Source organism: Emys orbicularis, chromosome 2 (assembly GCF_028017835.1).
Source record: "Emys orbicularis isolate rEmyOrb1 chromosome 2, rEmyOrb1.hap1, whole genome shotgun sequence".
NCBI lineage: Eukaryota > Metazoa > Chordata > Testudines > Emydidae > Emys > Emys orbicularis.
In genome coordinates, this window is record NC_088684.1 from 287839593 (window position 1) to 287863554 (window position 23962).

At 46.1% G+C, this 23962-nt stretch overlaps 1 protein-coding gene across 2 annotated transcripts in view; it reads right to left on the bottom strand.

The window, feature by feature from the left end:
• Nucleotides 1–23962, bottom strand: part of CRHR2 (corticotropin releasing hormone receptor 2) — a 268724-nt gene that overhangs the window by 72498 nt on the left and 172264 nt on the right. For both annotated transcript variants that reach the window (XM_065399012.1, XM_065399013.1), the window contains one exon: nucleotides 17523–17629. In XM_065399012.1, the coding sequence (XP_065255084.1) occupies nucleotides 17523–17629 (107 nt within the window). The remainder of the gene's footprint in view (nucleotides 1–17522; nucleotides 17630–23962) is intronic.

A 23962-nucleotide genomic window follows, 5' to 3' on the forward strand; every position in this document is an offset into this window, starting at 1 on the left:
AATCTCAGCTGAGCAGGGTAAAGTAGCACTTAAATGGACAATGCAGGGCCCTCAATCTGTGACTGCAAACAAATCGGAGAGATGGCAGTTCCAGGCAAGTTACGCCGAGAAGAAATCTGAAGGCAAGGGAGGAAAAAGTTCCCTAACACTAGTCATCACATGCGCCTAACTAGCAGGAAGCAAAACCTTCCTCACAGCCCTGAAGCAGGAGGTTTAACACAGGGTATGTCTGCACAGCAAAAGCTGTGCACCAGCTAAGCTACCGAAGCTAACTTGTATCCAGCTAGAGGAGGTAACAAGAGCAGCGATGTTAGAGCAGAGCGGGTAACACAAGCCCAGCACGGAGCCTGGCTCACTCGCCTGCGCTGAAGCCCAGCCCTGCCCTGAAGCAGTGAGAGGCAAAAAGGCATCTTTTAAAAAGTGGAAGTGAAATCCTAGTGAGGAAAATAGAAAGGAGCATAAACTCTGGCAAATGAAGTCTAAAAATATAATTAGGAAGGCCAAAAAAGAATTTGAAGAACAGCTAGCCAAAGACTCAAGGCAATTTTTTTTTAAAAGTACATCAGAAGCAGGAAGCCTGCTAAACAACCAGTGGGGCCACTGGATGATAGAGATGCTAAAGGAGCACTCAAGAACGCTAAGGCCATTGCAGAGAAACTAAATGAATTCTTTGCATTGGTCTTCACGGCTGAGGATGTGAAGGAGATTCCCAAACCTGAGCCATTCTTTTTAGGTGACAATTCTGAGGAACTGTCCCAGACTGAGGTGTCATTAGAGGAGGTTTTGGAACAAACTGATAAACTAAACAGTAATAAATCACCAGGACCAGATGGTATTCATCCAAGAGTTCTGAAGGAACTCAAATGTGAAATTGAAGGATTACTAATTGTAGTCTGTAACCTATCATTTAAATCAGCTTCTGTATCAAATGACTGGAAGATAGCTAATGTGACGCCAATTTTTAAAAAGGGCTCCAGAGGTGACCCCGGCAATTACAGGCCGTAGCCTGGCTTCAGTACCGAGCAAACTGGTTGAAACTATAGTAAAGAACAAAACTGTCAGACACATAGATGAATATAATTTGTTGGGGAATAGTCAACATGGTTTTTGTAAAGGCAAATCATGCCTCACCAATCTACTAGAATTCTTTGAGGGGGTCAACAAGCATGTGGACCTGGGGGATCCAGTGCATATAGTGTATTTAGATTTTCAGAGAGTCTTCGACAAGGTCCCTCACCAAAGGCTATTAAGCAAAGTAAGCAGTCATGGGATAAGAAGGAAGGTCCTCTCATGAATTGGTAACTAGTTAAAAGATAGGAAAGAAAGGGTAGGAATAAATAGTCAGTTTTCAGAATGGAGAGAGGTAAATAGTGGTGTCCCCCAGGGGTCTGTACTGGGCCCAGTCCTATTTAACATTCATAAATGATCTGGAAAAATGGGTAAACAGTAAAATTGGCAAAAATTGAAGATGATACAAAACTCCTCAAGATAGTTAAGTCCCAGGCAGACTGCGAAGAGCTACAAAAGGATCTCTCAAAACTGGGTGACTGGGCAACAAAATGGCAGATGAACTTCAATGTTGATAAATGCAAAGTAATGCACATTGAAAAACATAATCCCAACTATACGTATAAGATTGATGGGGTCTAAATTAGCTGTTACCACTCAAGAAAGAGATCTTGGAGTCATTGTGGATAGTTCTCTGAAAACATCCACTCAATGTTCAGCATCAGTCAAAAAAGTGAACAGAATGTTGGGAATCATTAAGAAAAAGATAGATCAGGGGTCGGCAACCTTTCAGAAGTGGTGTGCCAAGTCTTCATTTATTCACTCCAATTTAAGGTTTCACGTGCCAGAAATACATTTGAACGTTTTTAGAAGGTCTCTTTCTATAAGTCTATAATATATAATTAAACAATTGTTGTATGTAACGTAAATAAGGTTTTTAAAATGTTTAAGAAGCTTCATTTTAAATTAAATTAAAATGCAGAGCCCCCCGGACCGGTGGGCAGGACCCGGGCAGTGTGAGTGCCACTGAAAATCAGCTTGTGTGCCACCTTCGGCACACGTGTCATAGGTTGCCTACCCCTGAGATAGATAATAAGACAGAAAATATCATATTGCCTCTATATAAATCCCTGATATGCCCACATCTTGAATACTGTGTGCAGATGTGGTGGCCCCATCTCAAAAAAGATATATTGGAATTGGAAAAGGTTCGGAAAAGGGCACCAAAAATGATTAGGAGTATGGAGCGTCTGCCATATGAGGAGAGATTAATAAGACTGGGACTTTTCAGCTTGGAAAAAAAGACGACTAAGGGGGGATATGATAGAGGTCTATAAGATCATGACTGGTGTGGAGAAAGAAAATAAGGAAGTGTTATTTACTCCTTCTCATAACACAAGAACTAGGGGTCACCAAATGAAATTAGTAGGCAGCAGATTTAAAACAAACAAAAGGAAGTATTTTTTCACAGAACGCACAGTCAACCTGTGCGGAACTCTTTGCCAGAAGATGTTGTGATGGCCAAGACTAACAGGGTTCAAAAAAGAACTAGATAAATTCATGGAGGATAGGTTCATCAATGGCTCTTAGCCAGGATGGGCAGGGATGGTGTCCCTAGCCTCTGTTTGCCAGGGGATGGGCGACAGGGGATGGATCATTTGATGATTGCCTGTTCTGTTCATTCCCTCTGGGGCACCTGGCATTGGCCACTGTTGGAAGACAGGATACTGGGCTAGATGGACCTTTGGTCTGACCCAGTATGGCCGTTCTTTTGTTCTTATGCTATTGTTACCCATGCTAGCTGGACTCAAGCTCGCTCAGGTAAACTAGCCCGTGCTCAGCTTTGGCTGCGTACACATACCCATAAAGGCAAAGCGATTGAGGTGAAGGCAGGCACGTCTTTCATGTTAGCCCCAGTAATAGATTATTTCCCTCTTTGTCGAAATACTAATTACGTTTTTTATTCCATTAAAAAAAATCCTGCCTATTTTTGATGCTCCCACCCGGATTCCTTCTTTTCCATCTGTGTTATATTTACAATGTCCTGCACTGTGCTGAGTGCCCTAACAAGGATTCCATTTTCAGTGCCCACAAAACTGCTAACAAGCATAACGCACTCAAAATTCTTCCAGTCCATCTTCAAGGCAGGTAGATGGCAGAGTATCAGACTGGCTGATGCAAAGCCACAATCAGGCATTTAAGACATTTAACTAAATTTTATGGGCAAAAAGTGAAGCCAGGGTTGGCAAACCCACTATTACTTGGAATACCCTATGGGGTGGGAGCTAAATGACTATACTATTTCTCTACAGGCTTATCCTGGAGCTGTTGAAATCAATGGGAAAGCTCCCATTAAGTTCAATGGCTCAGAATCAGACCCCTAAAAAGGATTTACATAATAATGTTTGTATCACAAATGTATCCTTTTAATTCATTCCCGGTTCCCTCCATCATTGTATCCATACATTTGTGGTTTTAATATGGAGCCTGTGAAGCCCTTGTTTTCAAACGAGCCCAATTAAGTGAGGACACACATAATTAAAATTAGCAATCATACTAATGTGCCGGTGATGTAGAAAGCTAGTTGAATTAATAGAATAATCTGCATGGAATTAATTGGAAACAATGACTTTACTGAAGGCGCCTAGTGGCCTCCTATTAATTCATGTACCGTTCCATTAATAATGATGTCCAATTAAAGCATCTGTTGAAAAGTCTGCCATGAAAAATTTGGCAGGAGAAACCGAACAGAGCTTTGCTGGACTTTCGCGTTCACTGAATGTTACAAGCTGCTAGTGGAAGTCTTCAGCAATATTTAATAAGCCACTTCACAGATGGGACTCTGGCCTCTTTTGCTTTTGCTAGGCTATGCAAAGCTAATGGGCAAACCATAAATGGCTCAGATTGGGAAGGCTGCCTTTACATCCATCCCTTTCCCAGGCTCAACACCTGTTTTGGTCCACTACTTTCTGTAGCCTGTGTCCAGGCATCCTCAAGTAGACTGGGACTTCCCCAGGGTACGTATGATCTGCTCTGTCTGTGTAGTCTGGTACTCCTAACAGCTTGCAGACGGCGAAAGCATCTGGGTGGTTTGAAAGGACAATGGTCGTGTTGGTGACAGTTGTCTAGGAGAGCAGAAATATTCCCAAATGTAAGGTTAGGGGAGCCATGTGGGAAGCACTGCAGATGCTCATTCTGGATACTTTCTCTATTGCAGGAGAATAATGGGCCAGTTACTGAGGTTAGAGCTTAATCTGCTGGAGGAAGGGAGAGGGAGCCAGTTAAGTCAAGGCTTAATATGTAAATAGACTAATAATAAACAAGGGTTTAGTTGCGACACACACACAGGCCAGGGCTCAACCTACTTCATATTTACAGTATTTTTCTTCTGCATTCTAGCTGATTCTCAATCGCCACATGCCGAGGGTGGGCGCTGTTTTGCAGTTCACGTGTTAAGACTCACACGCTAGCCCTCCAAGTTTCGAAATGTCCGTGTAAACAATGCAGCACGAAGAACAACTGTAGCACTCGATGACTGTAAATGTTCATTGTTAGCAATAGTGCGGAGCATTGCAGGGCTGGGTGGCACTGTACTTAGGAGTACAGCCCTGAGCAAGAGGTGACGTGTGAAACTGGCCTGCCCCAGGAGTAACCCCAGGAGGCAGCTCCCGTTTCTTCCCTGCCTTCTCCTTGCCCTGGAGGGTAAGTGGGGGAAGTGTGTGTCTATAGGAGAATAGTAATATACCAGCATTAAAGTATGCCATCCCTGCATCAGTTCAGCTATGGTGTCCGGCATATTGGGATGGGGAAAGCGGGCAACTGTTCACGGATTTTCCCCTCCCACCCAGCCACCTGCTCCAGCATAGGGGCTGTTAGGGAGCAGGAACACACTACATCCAGAACCGAGGTGCAGGTGGCCTGCAAACTGGTATAGGGGTACTTACTTTCCCAGAGATGTGTAAGCCTAAATCACAAGCCAGCATATAGCAAATCAAGCCGCAGTCCCTGCTTTAGTGATCTGACAATCCGAAGTGATCATGACAAGGACACTGGGGAAGAAAGGACAAGGAGAAGGAATACACAGGAGACAGCTATAGGGTTGCCAGTAGGCTAGTGCAATGTTTGAATATCAGGGTGGCAGTGTGACCTAATAGATAAGGCCCCACACTAAGCTTCAGGGGGCCTGGGTTCTATTCCTGGCTCTGCTGCTGGAAGTCTTTCGGAAGTCACTTCACCCTCCCCCCCTGTGCCTCAGTTACCCCATTTGTACAATGGAGCTAATGATCCTTACCACGCTTTGAGGTCTGCTGATGAAAAGTGCTATATAAGAGCCAGATATTATGCTCAAGGCTACAATTTAGTCATGGACAATTTAGTAAAATTATGGACAAGTCACGGGCAATAAACAAAAATTCACAGCCCGTGGCCTGTCCATGAACTTTACGATAAACACCACTGATTAAATCTTAGCTGGGGGGGCCCCAGGAAACCACTGCTCTGGGGGGCAACCAGGGGGCTGCTGCTCTGGGGGACCTCTAGGGCGCCCCTGCTCTGGGGGGCCCCGGGGGTCAGCGCCACCGGCAGCTACTGCTCAGACCATCTGCATGGCCAGCGGCACTAGCCGCTGCTCGGGTGGTTCCCGGGGCCAGCAGTCGGGGCCACTAAGCAGCAGCTGGTGTGGCCACCATGTAGGGTGACCAGGCGTCCGGTTTTCAACCGGAACTCCCGGTCAAAAAGGGACCCTGGCGGCTCCGGTCAGCACCGCCGACCAGGCCATTAAAAGTCCAGTCGGCGGCGCTGCAGCGCTAAGGCAGGCTTCCTGCAGCACCCCGGAAGCAGCCAGCAGATCTGGCTCCTAGGTGGCTTTGGTTTTGTTTGGTTATTTGATCATGAATTTAAGTCTTTCAAGGTTGTTACCTTTATTGAAGATTTTCTCTCCTGGATATATGTGGGAAAAAAAGAATTAGAGTTTTGGATTTTGGCAAATGCAGGAAACAAAACAAGAAAATTAACTTACAAAATAGTGGGAATGTTCAGTTAAGCTACAGTATAAAATGCACATGAAGAAAGGAAGGGAAGAAAAATGGAATTTTAAAAAGGGAAGAATCTAGGGATTTGATAAAAATACAGGCTCCAGTCCTCTATGCATGACAGGAAATGCCTTCACGTGCCCTTTTTCCATGGTATAGAGCAGTGGTCTCCAAACTTTTTTGATCGTGCACCCCTATCAGTAAAAAGTTTTTGAGCACGCACCCCCTGCCGCGCCGGCTCTACCATTTTTGCCAAAGCAAAAAAAAAAAAAAGCCGCTCGGACTCCTGCCCGAACTGACGAAGCAAAAAAAAAAAAAGCGCTCCTCCTGCCGCACACCCCTAAGGATCCTCGTGCGCACCCCACTTTGGAGGCCACTGGTATAGAGTTCTCACATAAAGCTGGCTTAGTTCGTGGTCTGATCCACTGATCAGTTTCTGGTTTTCCTGATTCCCAATGTCTCAAATTGTGGCTGTGTAACTATCATGCTTATGCTTATCCAGATTAACCCCCCTCGCTCTTGATTTTAATTTTCCGGGCCTGAAGGTTGGGAGGCAATCTCTGGCAGGAGGAGGAATGGGGGAAAGAAGGCACAGAACCGGAACAGTGAAGCATGTGCGGAGGAATGGGTCGGGAGCTAAGAAGGCAGGCAAGGAGACCCAGAAGAACTGCTGGCTCTCCGTGCCAGCCAATAGGAGAGCACAGGGCCATGTATGCAATAGGAAGAAGCTATGTACCAACAGCCAGGAGGACAGTGAAGGATGGTGAACAATGAGGAATTCAGCAGGACAGACCGTTGGGGATGGCTATACATTGAGGGTTTCTGCTTTCTGGAAACTAAAGGGTTAAATTGCCTTTCAATCTTCCCCATAGTTTAGGCATGTCATACATAGTCCAACAGCGGAGTACGGCTCCAGTAGCAACTCCCAAACAGATGGATTTTTACGATGGGAAATGCTAAGAAAACACGTTCACAGTCGCCACCCGAGCAATCAGCCTGGGAACACAGTCCCCAACTCAGCAAAGCACTTCAGCGTGCGTGTAAGTGGTTTGCTGAATAGAGAAGGACTCAAGCAGCTGCTTATGTTCAGTGCTGAACCAGGGCCATGATCTATTCAAAGCAAACCAACACTCCTGAAATGGCCTAAGTAACTCTATTGAGCAGAATCTATGGAACTACAAAATCCTGACACCTTCTCCAAGGTCTCAATTTTTGTAACCACGAAGTGTGTAAGGAGTTTTAACGTATCAGGGTCATATAGGCAGCATCGATGGATGTACTCCAAGAGACTTATCTAATACGTTACACTGCTGCCGTACACTGTAGTCACCAGTCCAGGTAGCATCCATTACCATATATTTTTAGAAAGCATGATTTATAAAGCTGGAATAGACAAGCTGGAAATCCAGTATGCTAACACTGAGGCAGATTTTGTCCCATGGCTTAGTTAATGTGCTGCATCTGAGTGCATGACATGGCACTGCGTCATTATCCTCTCCTCGTTCTATGCAGAAATGGATCAGAGAAAATTAATTTAATACTTAAGCAGTGATTGCACAGATTATGTTTTTTTGCTCTCAATACGTACATCACTAATTATATCATAACATCTCATGTTTTTATATACCCCCCACCCCAGAAAATTCTTGAATGTGTCATCATCTGTCTTATGATTTCTACTAAAAATACAGCACAATTTTAAAGGACTACAGAAGAAATTTGTACAAGGTAATTCTTCACACTGATACCCCAGCGACTCAAAGACCCCCTGAAAAATAAAATTGAAACACTAACACAAATAAATCAGGCAAATAAAACAAGCAATAAATACCCTAAGTAGATTTGTTTTTACCCTATGAAGGGAGAAGTGCCAGAGATGCTATAGAATGCAACAGGGACTTTGCAATTGCTCTTGATTTTACTTGGAAGGCATCCAGACACTATGGTGATGGGCGGCAGGACAAAACCCTAAAATTAGATTAGATGAAATAGAACACTGTGTGCGCACATACACTGAACATCTACATTGACACTGAAGTTAATGAGAATTGCAAGTGCTCAATGTTTCTGGGGAAAAAATCAGGACTTTTCTACTTAAGTGTCTAATTTTAAAGACCCAGGTTTGAAAATATTCATTCTGGTTGCTCTTTTTATAAATACCTTATGTCATTGGCTCTCAACCTTTCCAGACTACTGTACCCCTTTCAGGAGTCGGATTTATCTTGAGTACCCCAAGTTTCACCTCACTTAAAAACTACTTGCTTAGACAAAAAAAACAGAAGTGTCACAGCGCACTACTACTGAAAAATTGCTGACTTTCTCATTTTTACCATATAATTATAAAATCAATCTATTGGAATATAAATATTGTATTTACATTTCAGTGTATAGTATATAGAGCAGTATAAACAAGTCATTGTCTGTATGAAATTTTAGTTTGTACTGACTTCGCTAGTGCTTTTTATGTAGCCTGTTGTAAAATGAGGCAAATGTCTAGATGAGTTGATGTACCCTCTGGAAGACCTCTGCATACCCGCAGGGGTATGTGCACCCCTGGTAAAGAACCACTGCCTTATATTACAGGTTTCAGAGTGGTAGGTGTGTTAGTCTGTATCAGCAAAAAGAATGAGGAGTCCTTGTGGCACCTTAGAGACTAACAAATTTATTTGGGCATAAACTTTTGTGGGCTAAAATCCACTTCATCTGATGCATGCAGTGGAAAATACAGTAGGAAGATATATATACACACAGAGAACATGAAAAAATGGGTGTTGCCATACCAACTATAATGAGACTAATCAATTAAGGTGGGCTATTATCAGCAGGAGAAAAAAAAACTTTTGTAGTGATAATCAGGATGGCCCATTTCCAACAGTTGACAAGAAGGTGTGAGTAACAGTAGGGAAAAATAGTTTTACTTTGTGTAATGACCCATCCACTCCCAGTCTTTATTCAACTCTAATTTAATGGTGTCCAGTTTGCAAATTAATTCCAATTCTGCAGTTACTCATTGGAGTCTGTTTTTGAAGTTTTTTTTGTTGGAGTATTGCGACTATTAGGTCTGTAATTGAGTGACCAGGGAGGTTGAAGTGTTCTCTGACTGGTTTTTGAATGTTATAATTCTTGATGTCTGATTTGTGTCCATTTATTCTTTTGCGTAGAGACTGTCCGGTTTGGCCAATATACATGGCAAAGGGGCATTGCTGGCACATGATGGCATATATCACATTGAAGTGCAGGTGAACGAGCCTCTGATGGTCTGGCTGATGTGATTAGGTCCTATGATGGTGTCCTTTGAATAGATATGTGGATAGAATTGGCAACAGGCTTTGTTGCAAGGATAGGTTCCTGGGTTAGTGTTTTTGTTGTGTGGTGTGTGGTTGCTGGTGAGTATTTGCTTCAGGTTGGGGGGCTGTCTGTAAGCGAGGACTGGCCTGTCTCCCAAGATCTGTGAGAGTGAGGGATCGTCCTTCAGGATAGGTTGTAGATCCTTGATGATGCGCTGGAGAGGTTTTAGTTGGGGGCTGAAGGTGACGGCTAGTGGCGTTCTGTTACTTTCTTTGTTGGGTCTGTCCTGGAGTAGGTGACTTCTGGGTATTCTTCTGGCTCTGTCAATCTGTTTCTTCACTTCAGCAGGTGGGTATTGTAGTTGTAAGAATGCTAGACAAAGATCCTGTAGGTGTTTGTCTCTGTCTGAGGGATTGGAGCAAATGCGGTTGTATCTTAGAGCTTGGCTCTAGACAATGGATCGTGTGATATATCTTCCTACTGTATTTTCCACTGCATGCATCTGATGAAGTGGGTTTTAGCCCACGAAAGCTTATGCCCAAATAAATTTGTCACTCTCTAAGGGGCCACAAGTACTCCTCATTCTTTTTGCCTTATGTTAGTGTCTTTTGTAAAGTAAATGATGCTCACAGGTGCTGATTTACACTTACCACTATCATGGTAAAAACTGAAATTTCGACTTTGTCTGCGATAGGGAAATATTTCAAAAACTTTCCCAGCATTTCCCAGTCTAGTTGACCTCCATGAGTATTAGCAACGGAGGGAGGACTGGGGTAGATGGGCCTCTGGCATTTTAGGAAACGTGTCATCTAATCTTGCACAAAGCAGATCTATTCAATATGGTGCTTAAAGGCTGGCCCCCCGTCTACACTAGGGCTCCCAGTGCTGCTAATACCAGTAGTGCTGAACCAGCGTTAGCAATAACAGGGAAATTTAAAAAAAAATCTCCTTCTTTTAGACTTGGCTTATGAGCGTGTAGTTCATTAACACAGCCCTGCATACATACACTATTAATGATTTGTATAACCGTAGGACCTAGATACCCCAAGTCTCATTGGAACCCCACTGTGTTAAGTGCTGTAAATAATAAGAGGCAATTCCTGCCCTGAGAAGCATACAATCTAGACCAGAGGTGAGCAAACTACGGCCTGTGGGCCAGATTGTTCTGCCCGGCCCTTGAGCTTCTGGCTGGGGAGGCTAGCCCCCGGCCCCTCCTCTGCTGTCCCCCCTCCCCCGCAGCCTCAGCTCGCCGTGCCGTCAGCACTCTGGGCAGCGGGGCTGCATGGCGGCGGGGCTGGCTCCGGCCCGGTGGTGCAGCTAACAGACATGCTGCTCTGAGCGGCATGGTAACGGGGCAGGGAGCGGGGGGGTTGGATAAGGGGCAGGGAGTCCCAAGGGGCAGTCAGGGAGCAAGGGGGCGGTTGGATGAGGCGGAGGCCCTCGGGGGGGGGGGCGGTCAGGGGATGGGGAACGGGGGGGTTGGATAGGTATGGGAGTCCCGGGGGCCTGTCAGGGGATGGGGGTGTGGATAGGGGTTGGGGCAGTCAGGGGACAGGGAGCAGGGGGGGTTGGATAGGGGGTGGGGTCCCGGGGGGCAGTTAGGGGCGGGGAGTCCCAGGAGGGGGTGGTCAGGGACAAGGAGCAGGGGGCGGTTGGATGGTCCTCGGGGGAGGGGGGGGATCAGAGGACAGGGAACAGGGGGGGGGGGTGGATAGGCGTGGGAGTCCCGGGGGGCCTGTCAGGGGGCAGGGGTCTGGATAGGGGTCAGGGCAGTCAGGGGACGGGGAAAAGGGGGGGTTGGATAGGGGGTGGGATCCCGGGGGGGGCGGTTAGGGGCAGGGGTCCCGGGAGGGAGTGGTCAGGGGATAAGGAGCAGGGGGGGTTGGATGGACTGGAGGTTCTGAGGGGGGCAGTCAGTAGGGAAGTGGGAGGGGGCGGATAGGGGGCTGGGGCCAGGCTGTTTGGGGAGGCACAGCCTTCCCTACCCGGCACTCCATACAGTTTTGGAACCCCAATGTGGCCCTCCGGCCAAAAAGTTTGCCCACCCCTGGTCTAGACAGACAAAGGATGGGAGAGGAAAGAGGAAGACAGTGAGTTGCCCAAGGTCGCAGAGTAGGTATGTGGCAGAGCAAGGACTAGTACTCAGGTTTCCCAGACCAGTGCCCTTGCCACTAGATCATACTGCATCAGACGTACTATAGGAGCTTCAGCCCTTTTGTTCCCTAATACAAAAGGTTGTAACAATGCCTCTCTAGTATCTAATTAGGTAGCGTTTCTTTGCAGAGATCTTTCCTTCAGTCTTGCAGCAGGAAGGGAACCTTCAACATAAACACATAATGGACGGTGCCAAATTCTGCATTCTTAAACCTACAATCTGAGTGCTCAGCTTCAGTCTGTCCCCGAGCATCTTTTTAACACGTCTTGGCACCGCCAGCTTTTGCAATAGAGTCTCAAATACGCCTCTTGTTTAAGTCACCATTTAAGAGCATTTTTCATTTTTCATGCCCTGCTGTGATAACTGGCAGACAGAAGTGGATTAAATGAGGCTAGTGAGAGAATGGCATAATGCACACACCTGCTACATTGCATTCATCACAGGGAATTGCTCTTTTCCCTTGCAAGTCTGAGTGCTGCTGTACAGAAAGGTACATTCAGATGCGTAAATGTCTGAGCCTATATTCCTATGATCACAGTAAACGTGGCCAACTTTTTAAGTCTCAGTCAGTATTAATTGCGCAAGATCTCCGCGCAATTTGGTCAATTCCCCAGTGTTCGTTATTTGCTAATGCAATGTCCTAGTACTCCACGTTATTAAGCCATCTCTGCAGGGATGCGCTGCCTCTCCCTTGACTGGTTTCTGTAGGCCACTCAATCATCCTCTTTCATCCTTACCAGCGATACTGCATCAGCTGGCAGAGTTTTCTCAGCAGCCTACGGATCAAGAGACAGTCAAAGGGACTCCTGTGACTTGGGGGATTGGAGAGCAGGCCCTTCTGCTTCCAAAACCACAGGCTCTTATCACAGAAGCTAAAGGGGAATCTTGGTTAGTCCCCTCATGGGGTTTCAGAGCCCAGGCAGCAGCCCGAGCCCAAATGTCTACGCTGCAATTTTTATTTCCGCAGCCCGAGCTCACTGACCGGGCCAGCCGCAGCCACGCCGTGGGTCTTTTATTGTAGTGCAGACGTACCCACAGACACTTAGAGCTGGCTGAAAAACGGCAAACATTTTTCATGAAAAACATTTGAAATATTTTGAAGAAAAAAAAAGGCAAAAATTTGAAAGTTAGAAAAAATGAGACCAGCTCTACAAACATTTAGAGCATCTTATTCCAACCCCTGGACAGCCTGGCTACGCTTAAACCAGCCTTGTAAAATCCTGTTTGCCCCAGGTCAGTAACGTTGTCAGGCAAGCAAAACCTCCTCCCTCCCCCCAGTCACCACCATGGCATTAAGGGTGGTCTCAAAAAGATTTTTGTGCCTGGGCTGATAAAGTCTCATGATAATGTCGCAAGGCTGCACGTTAACAGCAATGAGCGCATTAAGACTTTCTTCATTTTCATGTAAAAACCTGTACCCTGACTCATTCAAACGCGAGCTCACATTTTCCCTTTTCCACCTAGAGTTCTTAACATTCACAGAGTTTTACCATCCACACTTGGCACAGCAACGATGCAGGCTTTCCCGAGAGCAAAAGTTATAACAACATTGGTTCCTCAGTGATCATGGCAATGGGGTTGGTCAGTGCTAATAACGGTCATTGACAGCTGTCTAGCTGCAAGCTTTCACAGCATCCTTGTCTTACGGGAAGGAAAGCATTTGACAAGGGAGTTAATGATTGCCAACCCCGCCCCCCCCCCCCACACAGAGTGCCAGTCACATGTCAGGTGTACTACCACTTGAAGGCAAGCACTGTAGGTGCTAGCCCTGCTGGGTCCCAAAAACCACTCAGACACATGGCTAAGGGTCATTTACCAGGGCTGGTAGGAAAGGGAAGGGCAGTCTAGTGGAGACGGGACTTTTCAGGCCTAGTGCCTGAGATGCCCGCTCCAGTCCAGTCTCTAGACAAACAAATAGGAGCTTGTGGGTTTCTAAGCCAGGCTCAGTTAGTCTCTCTCATTGGGGCCCCTCCGCATTGGCTCCTTACGCAGCCACTGCTGCTCCCCCACAAGTCCCACACAGACCTGCACCCAGTCACAGCCTGGTCCACACGCACCTCTGCACATGGGTCCTGAGCCTTCTGCTTCGAATTCAGCTTCTCTCCAGCTCGCCACATGGCTGCTGCTTCAGCTTCTCTGCAGCTCCTGGCTACCCGGGCAGCTGCTGTTCTCATAGGGTTGCCAACTTTCTAATCGCACAAAACTGAACACCCCTGCCCTGGCCTTCCCCGAGGCTCTGCCACTTCTCCGAGGTCCCGCCCCTCTCTCAGTCCATCCCCCCTTCCTCTGTCGTTCGCTCTCCCCCACCCTCACTCACTTTCACCGGGCTGGGGCAGGGGGTTGGGGTGTGGGGGCGGTATGGGCTCTGGGCTGGGGATGCAGGCTCTGGGTGGAGCCAGAAATGAGGGGTTCAGGGTGCAGGAGAGGGCTCCAGGCTGGGGCAGGGGATTGGAGTATAGGGGGGTCAGGGCTCTGGGCTGGGGGTGTGGGTTCTGGGATGGGGCCAGGGATGAGGGGTTTGGGGTACAAGAGGGGGCTCTGAGCTGGGGCTGAGGGGTTTCGAGTGCGGGAGGGGGTGCGGTGAGGGCTCTGGGGTGGGGCCGGGGATGAGGGGTTTGGGGTGTAGGAGGGGGCTCAGGGCAGGGGAAGTGAGTTGGGGTATGAGGGGGGTTGCGGGGTGTGGGTTCCGGGAGGATGTTTGGGTGCAGGAGGGGACTCTGGGCTGGGGCAGGGGGTTGGGGTGCAGGAGGAGGTGCCCTTGGTTATGTGTGGGTAGGATCTGTGTCTGCAGAGGGATGACTTAAGCCTTTAATATCTGTGCCCAGAATATTCAGCCTTTGAGTTAACACAGTAGCAAGGCACCATGCAATCGGCACTGAGTAAGACTCCAAAGCACATTGCAGAAGGCGAGCACCATGGAACAAATACACCTGGCCCCTGCAGAGAGAGCCCGCTGCTTCTTTTAAATGGCTATTATTCCTTGTGAACAGATGTCAGGCTGGCAGCACCAGGGAAGGAGGTCCGCTGCTCTGCCCATAAAACAGCACAGGTTTACCTGGCGCTGCTTCAGCCTGGACCTTGAGGGACCACCTTAAGGAATGAGGCGGTAGTTTAACCTCTTTGCCAGTTAGAGCATTGGCTTCTCTGATAGGGACATCTGGTTCACTGGGTACTCAACTGACAGCCCACAGCCCTATTTCACACAGGCCATTAAAGAGTCATCAGGTGGTAATGACTTGTAAGTCACTACTAGCTTTGGGCCTGATGCTCCCTTCTACCTGCCCTGCCAGAGCAAAGGAAAAGCTGACAGACTGGGGGTGAGAAGATGGAGCAGCAGCTCCACAGCGTACTCCCCATCCATTGGAGCCTTCCTTCCATGGCAACTGTGGCTTGGGAGCAGGCATGTCACAGAGCTAAGGACATGTGGTGGGACGGGGAAGGGGAGAAGAGGAAGATAGCTAGAAATGACCAGGTCTGGTTCTACTACTGCTTGTAGCATTTAGTCCTGCTTATTTTATGAGAGAATATTCTGAATTCCCTTATTTTCCCTACTTAATCAGTGCCCTCATACATCCAGAATAAAAAAAGAATAGAAAAAAAAAAATAGAAAAAAGCCCCGTTGTTTTGCTTGTAGAATAAATTTTTTGGGAAAATGTGTGAAATATTTTTTGGGTCAAAAAAAGAACTGCGCAACAGGAATCTGGATCACGGACAATGGACCAGATCCTCAGCTGCTGTGAGGGCAGCTCCGCTGAGATCAATGGAGCTTATGCTGATTTACACCAGCCAAGGATCTGGTGTAATGTTCGTAGGGACTTTTGGTACTAAAATGACCCAGATATGTGCTGTATGGAACATGAGATGATCATTTTAAAGCACTTTAGTATTAGGTAATATATTAATTCATGGCATCTATAAAGGTAGCGGATACTATGGTGATGAACATGGTATAAGAGCCTATCTAGAACAGAAACCACTAAAATACTGCAATCATTTTTAATAAAAAACTCTGAAGTTGACTGCTGGGCTTCAGGCTTGAATTCAAGGTTTACAAGGCAAAAAACTAATTTAGAAGAGAGCAACTAGGTTACTTCTATATTAGAAGCTAGGCAAATTATACATTTATGAAGAATTATCTAATTGCGGCTTCCTTATTTACTTAGGCATTTATAAAAGATTTAGATTCAGAGAGGGAATGTAGTTAAAATGAATTATTTGCATCTTTTATTAGATATAAATTAACCAAGGTGCCCAGACATCATGGTGATTAGTGATATAGAAACAGTAAAGAGTCTGGAAAGTTAAAATGTCAGATCCCTTCTTGGAGAGCTCTCAGATATATTGGATGATAATGTTTTTTTCTTCCACTATTCTAGTATGGATGTTCCATGAAAGAATTTGGAGGGGAGGAGGAGATGATGGGTCAGATGTTGATAAATTTGTTACTCTTTGTAGGGTGGCCCAAGAGCAGAGCTTCGAGTAGGCTCCGCAGAATGATGGGCCACATTCTGCAGCAATGTTAACTCATGCCATCTTCATGAAAAACACCCTTCACGGCCATCATGTAATCCCTACAAAAGCCACACACAACTATGGCTTCCAGTTGAAAACAGTCAACGATGTAAAATTAACCAGTGGTAATTTTCAACTGTTTCTCCCCTCACACATGTGTTCTCCCAGCAGGAGCGCTGCCAGCTTTTCTGCCGCCCTAGGCGGCAGAAGGTCCCGCCCCGAAATGCCGCCTCCCACAGAGGCGGCGGAAGGTCCCGCCGCTGAACTACCGCTGCGGTCGCCGCCCCCCAAATTGTAGTGCCCTAGGCGACCGCCTAGGTCGCCTAATGGGTTGCGCCGGCCCTGTCTCCCAGCAGTCCCATATCCTCTCCCCAGGCCTTGCTCTCCCGGTGGTAACTTCTGCTCCCAGCATAGAGGAGAGCTCGTATCTGGTTTCAGTGATTCAACTCCCCTTAGTCCTGGGCCCTGGCTGCCCAGTGATGATGGTGGTATAAGAACCTACACAGAAGAGAAATCCGAAGGTCCTTATTCAGTTTATGCACAGTCCCTATTTAGGTGAACTCCTAAGGATTTCAGTGGGAGCAGGATCATTTCTGAGCACCGTAAAAGGTGGAGGAAGTCGATAGTTGCCACGATGGGCTTGATCCACTGAAGTCAATGGAAAGACTCCACTGAGTTCATTGGCTCACGCCCAGTTCGCACATGCAGCTCCTGACCGCGTGCAGATGATTATGCGCCCACCCATTCAGAACGCTGGCTAGGCTGGTCGAAGGACTTAACAGAAATTAACACGGATGGTGCCAGCAAGGGTTTTCATCAAAGGACAACACATGTGGCCAAAACAGAGATTTAGTCCAGTCCCAGGACCCTGAGTGGGAGGCTCCCTTCCTTCTCACGGGCAGGCTCCTGCATCTCTCTCTCAAGCGCCAATATATAGTGCTTCCTCTGAGAGCCAGTGCAAGAGCCAGGGGAAGCTGCAATTAGGATCAAGGTTTATTCTTTGCAGGCTGGTCACTGGGGGTGACAATCCCAAACACTTAGTGAGTTTTCATCCCATCTAACGGGGGCGATGGAACAGGTAAAGCCTGATCCAAAACCCACTGGCGTCAAGGGAAAAACTCCCAACGACCCCAGTGGGCTTTGGATCAGGACCTTACTCATCAGCTAGCATGTAACACACCTCATTTCCATGCATTTGCATAGCAATTTGCAAGGTGACCCACTCAAATACCAGCTCACGTATCCTTCCCTTATCAAGTGTTCTTTGCATTCACAGGTCCTCTGCTGTAGCATTAAATCATTCCATTTTACTTCTGAATACAAATAGGGCTCTTAGCCCTCAGAGCAGTAGCACATCACTGATATTATATGTACACTAATCAGTGGAAACTCCATACACAGTCAGAAGAATTGGATCTATATAGTTTTTCAACACCATACGCAATCCGGAGGATGCTATCACAGGGACTGAGTAACGTGAGATAGTCACACATCCAAGAAAATTAACCGAATATGAATAGATTACTCACCTCAAGCACAAGAAAAGCATAAAGGCAACAATAAGCGCTCCTATAGATATACAGTGCCCCAGGTAGTTTATGATGAGAGCAATCTTGTAATGGAGTGCATACTTCCTCTGGAGGTAAAGAGATAACATGATTAAATCAGCAGAGTCTCGGAGCACTGACATTAAGGAACAGTTAATCAGTTTAGGAAACTATAATTACTTTTCTTGATTTTAAGATTATGTTATTATAGTAACCCAAGGGCTACAGTTTATGGATTAGCCAAGCATATTGTCCAGACATAAACAAGCAGTTCTTCTAACCACAACATATGTTTCAGTTTGGAATTTTTTCCATATAGATCTGGCCAAATAGAACTTTTCTGTGGAATTTCAATAGGATTCAGTATTACCTGGCTTATACTGTTTAAATCTTCACACCTTAAAGCCAGCCATGGTGTCAAAGGCATGGGACACTCTGGAAAGACAAACTTCTCACGATTCCGACAGGAAACGAGACGGCAACATTTATTTTCTTTGTTAAATGTCCAGATATTATTTGTTCAGTAGCCAGTGTTAAGGTCGGGCTGGTTTCCCTAATATTAACTCTAATGGTTAAAGTTTTCTTATGAAACTAAATAAAAATAAATAATATTCTGTGTCATTGAAGCACTGTGCAAACTAAGGGCCTGATCCTTCAAACTTGTATTTGAATTTATAAAGATTTGAAAGAGCTGGAATCTGGTGATCTGAGCACAGGACTGGGAGCCCCCAAATTCTACACCCAGTTTTGACAGTGACTTGCTCTGTGGCAAACTTTAATGTACATTTCTCTCTGTCACAGGGTATTGTAAGAATAAATCAGCTAGACCCTGATCCTGCAGACAAAGGTCTAGTTTTAAGCACGTGAATACGCCCATTGAAATCAATGGGATTAATTTTGTGTTTAACTGATTAATTCTCACAACAAATACATAAAAGATTGCCTGTCTGTGAGCTGCAGTCAGAAAGAAGCAGCCCATACTTCATGCTAGTGGGTGGCAGGAATGCAGTATTAAAATGAACACGAGCACTGGTAGAAAGCCAGCAAGGATTTTCCATTGAAAAATCTTAAAATAAAGAGAAACATTTTCCTTTTGTTCCAATTTTTCATTGAATTGGTAAGTTTTTTGACTAAATGGAAAATTTTCAGTTTCTCCCCCATTTCTATCGTTTTTTCCCTCCCCACACTTGGTCCCACTGGAAGGCAAAAGAAAAAAAAAAGAGAAAGGGAAAGGAAACTTCAGAAAATGAAAAGCAATTTTTTTTCGTTTGTCAAAACCCAACAATTTCAGTTTCCCATCAAAACTCCCTTCGGCCAAAATGAAAAGTTTGTCAAAAATTCTCCTTTCAGTTGAAAAATCCTTTGTCGTCACATACAGATTTTGAGGAATGATTTTTCCCACCAGCTGAAGTAAATAGCTTTCTCAAGGCTGAAAAATGACACCCACCCTGCAGCAGCTCTCTAGAAAGACTGCCCTGCAGGCAACATTTTCATGATCAAATCTACCTAAGTCTTCAGCAGATAACATAATATGCTGTCCTTTGAGAGAAGTAAGTTATATGTGGCGGGGGAGTTAAGTGCATTCTGAAATCCCTTAAACTCTCACTCTCACCTGCCCATTTCTGAATAGCCCTGAGGAAGAACAGAAACAAGAATCGAACAACCTGACCTTTATTATACCAATGTCACCAGATAACCAAAGGGCGAGGGGATGTCTTATAATTTGAACTGTACCTAACTCATCAAATGGCAGTTTGCATACATCATTCATGTAAAAATATATTGATCCGATGCATTACAGTCTTTATTTTTTGCTTAAATGCCATTTGAGTGCTAAGCACTTTCTGGAAATAATATAATATTTCCTCCTGCCCAGAAGAGCTTACATTGTAAATTAGATATTACTCATCTCATTTGCGTCATGACTATTATTTTAACTTTGCACAACTTTGCACAGTGTTACAGTTTTGAAGACAAACTTTGAAAATATGAACTCCCTTTTCAAACACTGGCACCGGAGAGGAAAAAGGACCGCCTTTGCTGTCGGTGATGCTAATAACAGACTCAGGTTTTCCCCAAGGCAAACTCAGAACCCGTAGAGAGAAGCATGGTATTAATGCCTGTAAAACACTGGGCTGATTTGGTGGTAAAGCCACCCACGGTCCGCCTATGCCAGAGTTCACATCATGTGTAGAAACTGGAGCAACAGCACAAGTGCTGCAACACGCTGACACATTTTTTCCTACAGCCAACATACCCTGATCCCCCTCCTACACCCCAAACCCCCTCTGCTAATGTAACACATTGGTAAACTGTATGTTGCAGCCCCAACCCCGCCCTACCCCATGTCTTATTCACATAGAGGATAATAATCTACTACTGCTGCCAGACAGATTACGCCTTCAGTTCAAGTCGTTGATGTCAGTTTTGCACTGCTGAAGTTACCAGGATAAAATCCGGCTGCTAGCTCATGAGGCAGCTCCTAACACTAACAAGTGAATAAAGAGTCACATGGTATACAGAATAACATGGCCATCTCATAGCAGCCATGCCTACCAGACAGGCACAGCTCATGCTACACACACTAGAATGGGAGCGATTGGCTGATATGACAAAGTGACAATCATTACTGATAACGTGGTCATGCTGCACATATAGCGACATTGTTTCGAGTCAGCCTCTATCAGTTAAACTGGGACCAGGTGCAGGAAAACCAATTCAGTGTCTTGGATTCACAGGGCTGGTCCAAATGGTCTCTTTACAGCCAGAGTTCAAACAAACGCAAGATGCCTTTCTTCCTTCAACAGACTCTCCCTGTCCCAGCTGGGGTCTGATTCCCTAATCTCTCCAAACCATCCTGGCCAATGACTCAACATCTGACTGTAATCATAGCTCCACTTAACCGAGCACATCTCCCCAGCCTGAGCTGGATCTCATTTTCTGCTGGTTGAGTCCCCAGACAGTTCCTGCAGAAAGGGCAGGTATCTCTAATAGATTCCCTACTGAACCCCTTTGCAGAGTGTCTGGTCAGTCTAGATTTCATCCCGTACCTGCACTGAACTATCATGTCTAGGAGCCCTGACTGTTAGTGCTGGCACTGTCTGCTGCCTTGGTCTTACTGCACACAACACACAAATTTTCTAGAGTCCCTTGAAGAGCTGGTTCGAATTGACCTGTGAGACAAAGGAAAACTAGGAGCCCTGTTGTCTATGCTACCTCAAGGCTTCTGTATTTTCTCCCAAAATATTCCTCTAGGCTCCTGGGGGCTTTGACATCCCATGTACCATTTTGATACAAAAGCACATTTGTTGGCTCCTGCTCTATCTCCTAACGCAGCTACTTCTCGTCCCTTCTCTCTTAGCAATGTCAGAACATGGTCGCCCACCAAGCTTACGCAGAACAAAACCAGACATGCCCTGTGCGCAGGTGTAGCTACAGAAAGTCCCCCTTTTACAGCGCCTTGTGCACTCTCGCATGGCCTGCGAACGAGAATGTTACTTCAGGCCAGTTACGGGGAAGGTTTCCATGAGGCGCAAACCTGCTGAGCTGAAACTGTACATCAGTTTCCCAGGATGCTACCGAACAGTCATCAGATCATAAGGACTCCTGGTCACCCAACAGTGCAGGGGGAGGGGCACTGCCCATCACTCAGGGGGAACTTGGAAGTTGAGAGGCAAGAGTATGATGCACCAGCCATCCCCATTTACATAAGGGGCCCCACTTCAACGGGACTATTCGTGAGAGTAAAGTTAAGCATGTGTGTTTGTGGAACTCCCCCGTGAGTGTGTGCTAAAGGCCACCCCCCACCCCCGTGTGTCTGTTAGTGCCCCAGCTAGAAGCTAGCTTTAGCAAAAAGCGTAGCAGCTTGTGCTTTTTGGCTCTGAGGTTTCCAGTTCCGTTCCTGGTGCACCAGTCACATTTGAGGAATCAGGGCCCAGCCTGCTTTGAAGATAAGGATTTAGGCTCCCGAGCATAAGCATCCAGGCCTGAAAATGGCACCTTTTTATATTAAAACCAGATTGATGGATGTGGTCACTTGGCACCAACTCGCCCACCTGTGGCATCTATTAGGATTATTCAGTAACAATAGCGCATGCATGTGGGTGCATCTCACTTTTAATCAAAAAGGAGATTACAAGGAATCTGTGGGGAACACATTTGTTCACAAATCAACCCAGGTTTTATTCTTAGGTATTTCAGGAATATTCATAAACTTTAATACTTGTAAAGTTTGTCATAGCCCTTTAAGGATCTACTAAATGAGTTTTTAAGCTTTTGCAAACACAGAAGGTTGGGGGAGGGGGGGGGGAGGAAATCACAACTTTCATATACTTAAGAAATAGGTGGTTTAAGAAGTTTTATCGTATTATCATAGCTGTAGGATTTTAAAGCAAAGAGCAAAGGAGAAAATCCCCTACCGCAGTGGCAACACCTATCCAACCCCTGCAAACAAAACTCATCTGCATTTGCCTTTACAAAGATGTTAACTGTTCAACGTCATGCAAGAAAAAGGAGAAGTGGGTTTAGAATGTGTTTCCCTGGACAGGAACAGCAAACGATACTATTTGGGCACCACACCTGCCTGACCTAAGTTAAAGGAAACATATTTCTTGCGCTAAAATCACCTTCAAGGCTTTGCACATGACTGTTCCTGCCTCCATCTGAACCTTAGTTCCCACCTACATTAGTTCTCCCTGTGCACTAGGCTCTACTAACTCCTTTAATCGCAGGGTACGTCTTCACTACCCGCCGTTTCGGCGGGTAGCAATCGATTTATCCGGGATCGATATAGCGCATCTCGTTAAGACGCGATATATCGATCCCCGAACGCGCTCACCGTCGACTCCGGAACTCCACCAGAGCGAGCGGCGGTAGCGCAGTCGACGGGGGAGCCGCGGCCGTCGATCCCGCGCCGTGTGGACCCCAGGTAATTCGATCCAAGATACTTCAACTTCAGCTACGCTATTCGCGTAGCTAAAGTTGCGTATCTTGGATCGATCCCCCCCCCCCAGTGTAGACCAGCCCTTAATGAGTCCCTGGTCTCCTTCCACTGGTGACTGATTTTTCCTTAAGCCACCCTCGATGCCTCGAACAGTCTCCCCCGTCCAGTGCACCTGTCAGTCTCAGGATAGATCTACAAAAGTCATGGGTTGTGACTGCACCACTAACCACCTCTCTGCTGCGTTACTAGGTCTCACAATATGCAGTGCTTTTCTTCAGGCCGCAACTCCCGGAGTCATGGGATGTGAGAGAAGCTCAGGGTTCATTTTTAAAATAAATGTTAGTGTCTAGCCCGCAAGGTTGCAGGGAAGAGCTTGAAAACGTGACCTGAGTGCACTCTAAAGGCTCGGAAACCAACCAAAAGGGAAATGAAAAGCAGCCCATTATTTATGTTTTTAAACAAATCATGATTTCTAAGGCCTGGTCTACACTAGGGGAGGGGATCGATCTAAGTTACACAACTTCAGCTACGTAAATAATGTACAGGAAGTAATAATGTAATAATGTACATGTCGCTGGAGTACAGGAATTGACGGGAGAGCGCTATGGGGTCGATTTATTGCATCTACGCAATAAATCGACCCCCGCTGGATTGATCGCTGCCCGCTGATCCGGCAGGTAGTGTAGACATACCCTAAGGCACTCTCAGGATTTTGGGGGCTCTGTCTGACTCATGAATGTTGAATACTTGGGGTTGGCAATACAGAAAGTCCTGTGCCGTCTATTCTTGCTTTCACACCTGCCCTTAATCCACCTTAACATACAAGTCACATTAAACTAAAGCAAAAAGTTGGAATGAACAACTGAATTCTGAACACGAGCCAGCTATTTTTGGTGCTTCCCTCCCTGTCCCCCCTCCTTTGCTAGAACGAGGGCTAATTTTGATTATAAACTCCTCAGCCAGGTGAGACTTTCATCTTCACATATGTTTGTAAAGGGCCTTGCACCTCTCTAGGAAAGGAGAGAAAAAACAAAGAAATATCCGTAAATCCCTGTACTTCTAGAGTGAAATTCACCCCTGGGCAGAGGTTAGCACAACGCCTAGGTACCATTTACAAACTACGAATAGGAGAATAGAAAGGATTAAACTGGCACATGGGTGTTGAACCTGTGCTCTGTGCAAGGGTGAACTTCCCTTTCATCTACGTGGGGAAGTTGCCAATCTGAGAACACAGAATTTCACACAAAGCTTCCAGCCTTCTTGAAAGAGTCTGTAGAATTTAACAAAGAGGAATGACCTTTCCGTAAGCTCTTGTGGATTACAGGGTGTGCTGGCTCTGCAGTCCAACCATTCTGCTACAGGACTACATTATTGTCAGTTCTCCCTGTGTCTGCTGATGATAAAATGAGGTTGAGGATTGGGAATGCTTGGGACCGACAGATGCCATGTACCCTGCAGGACCAGGTGGTAAAAACACACC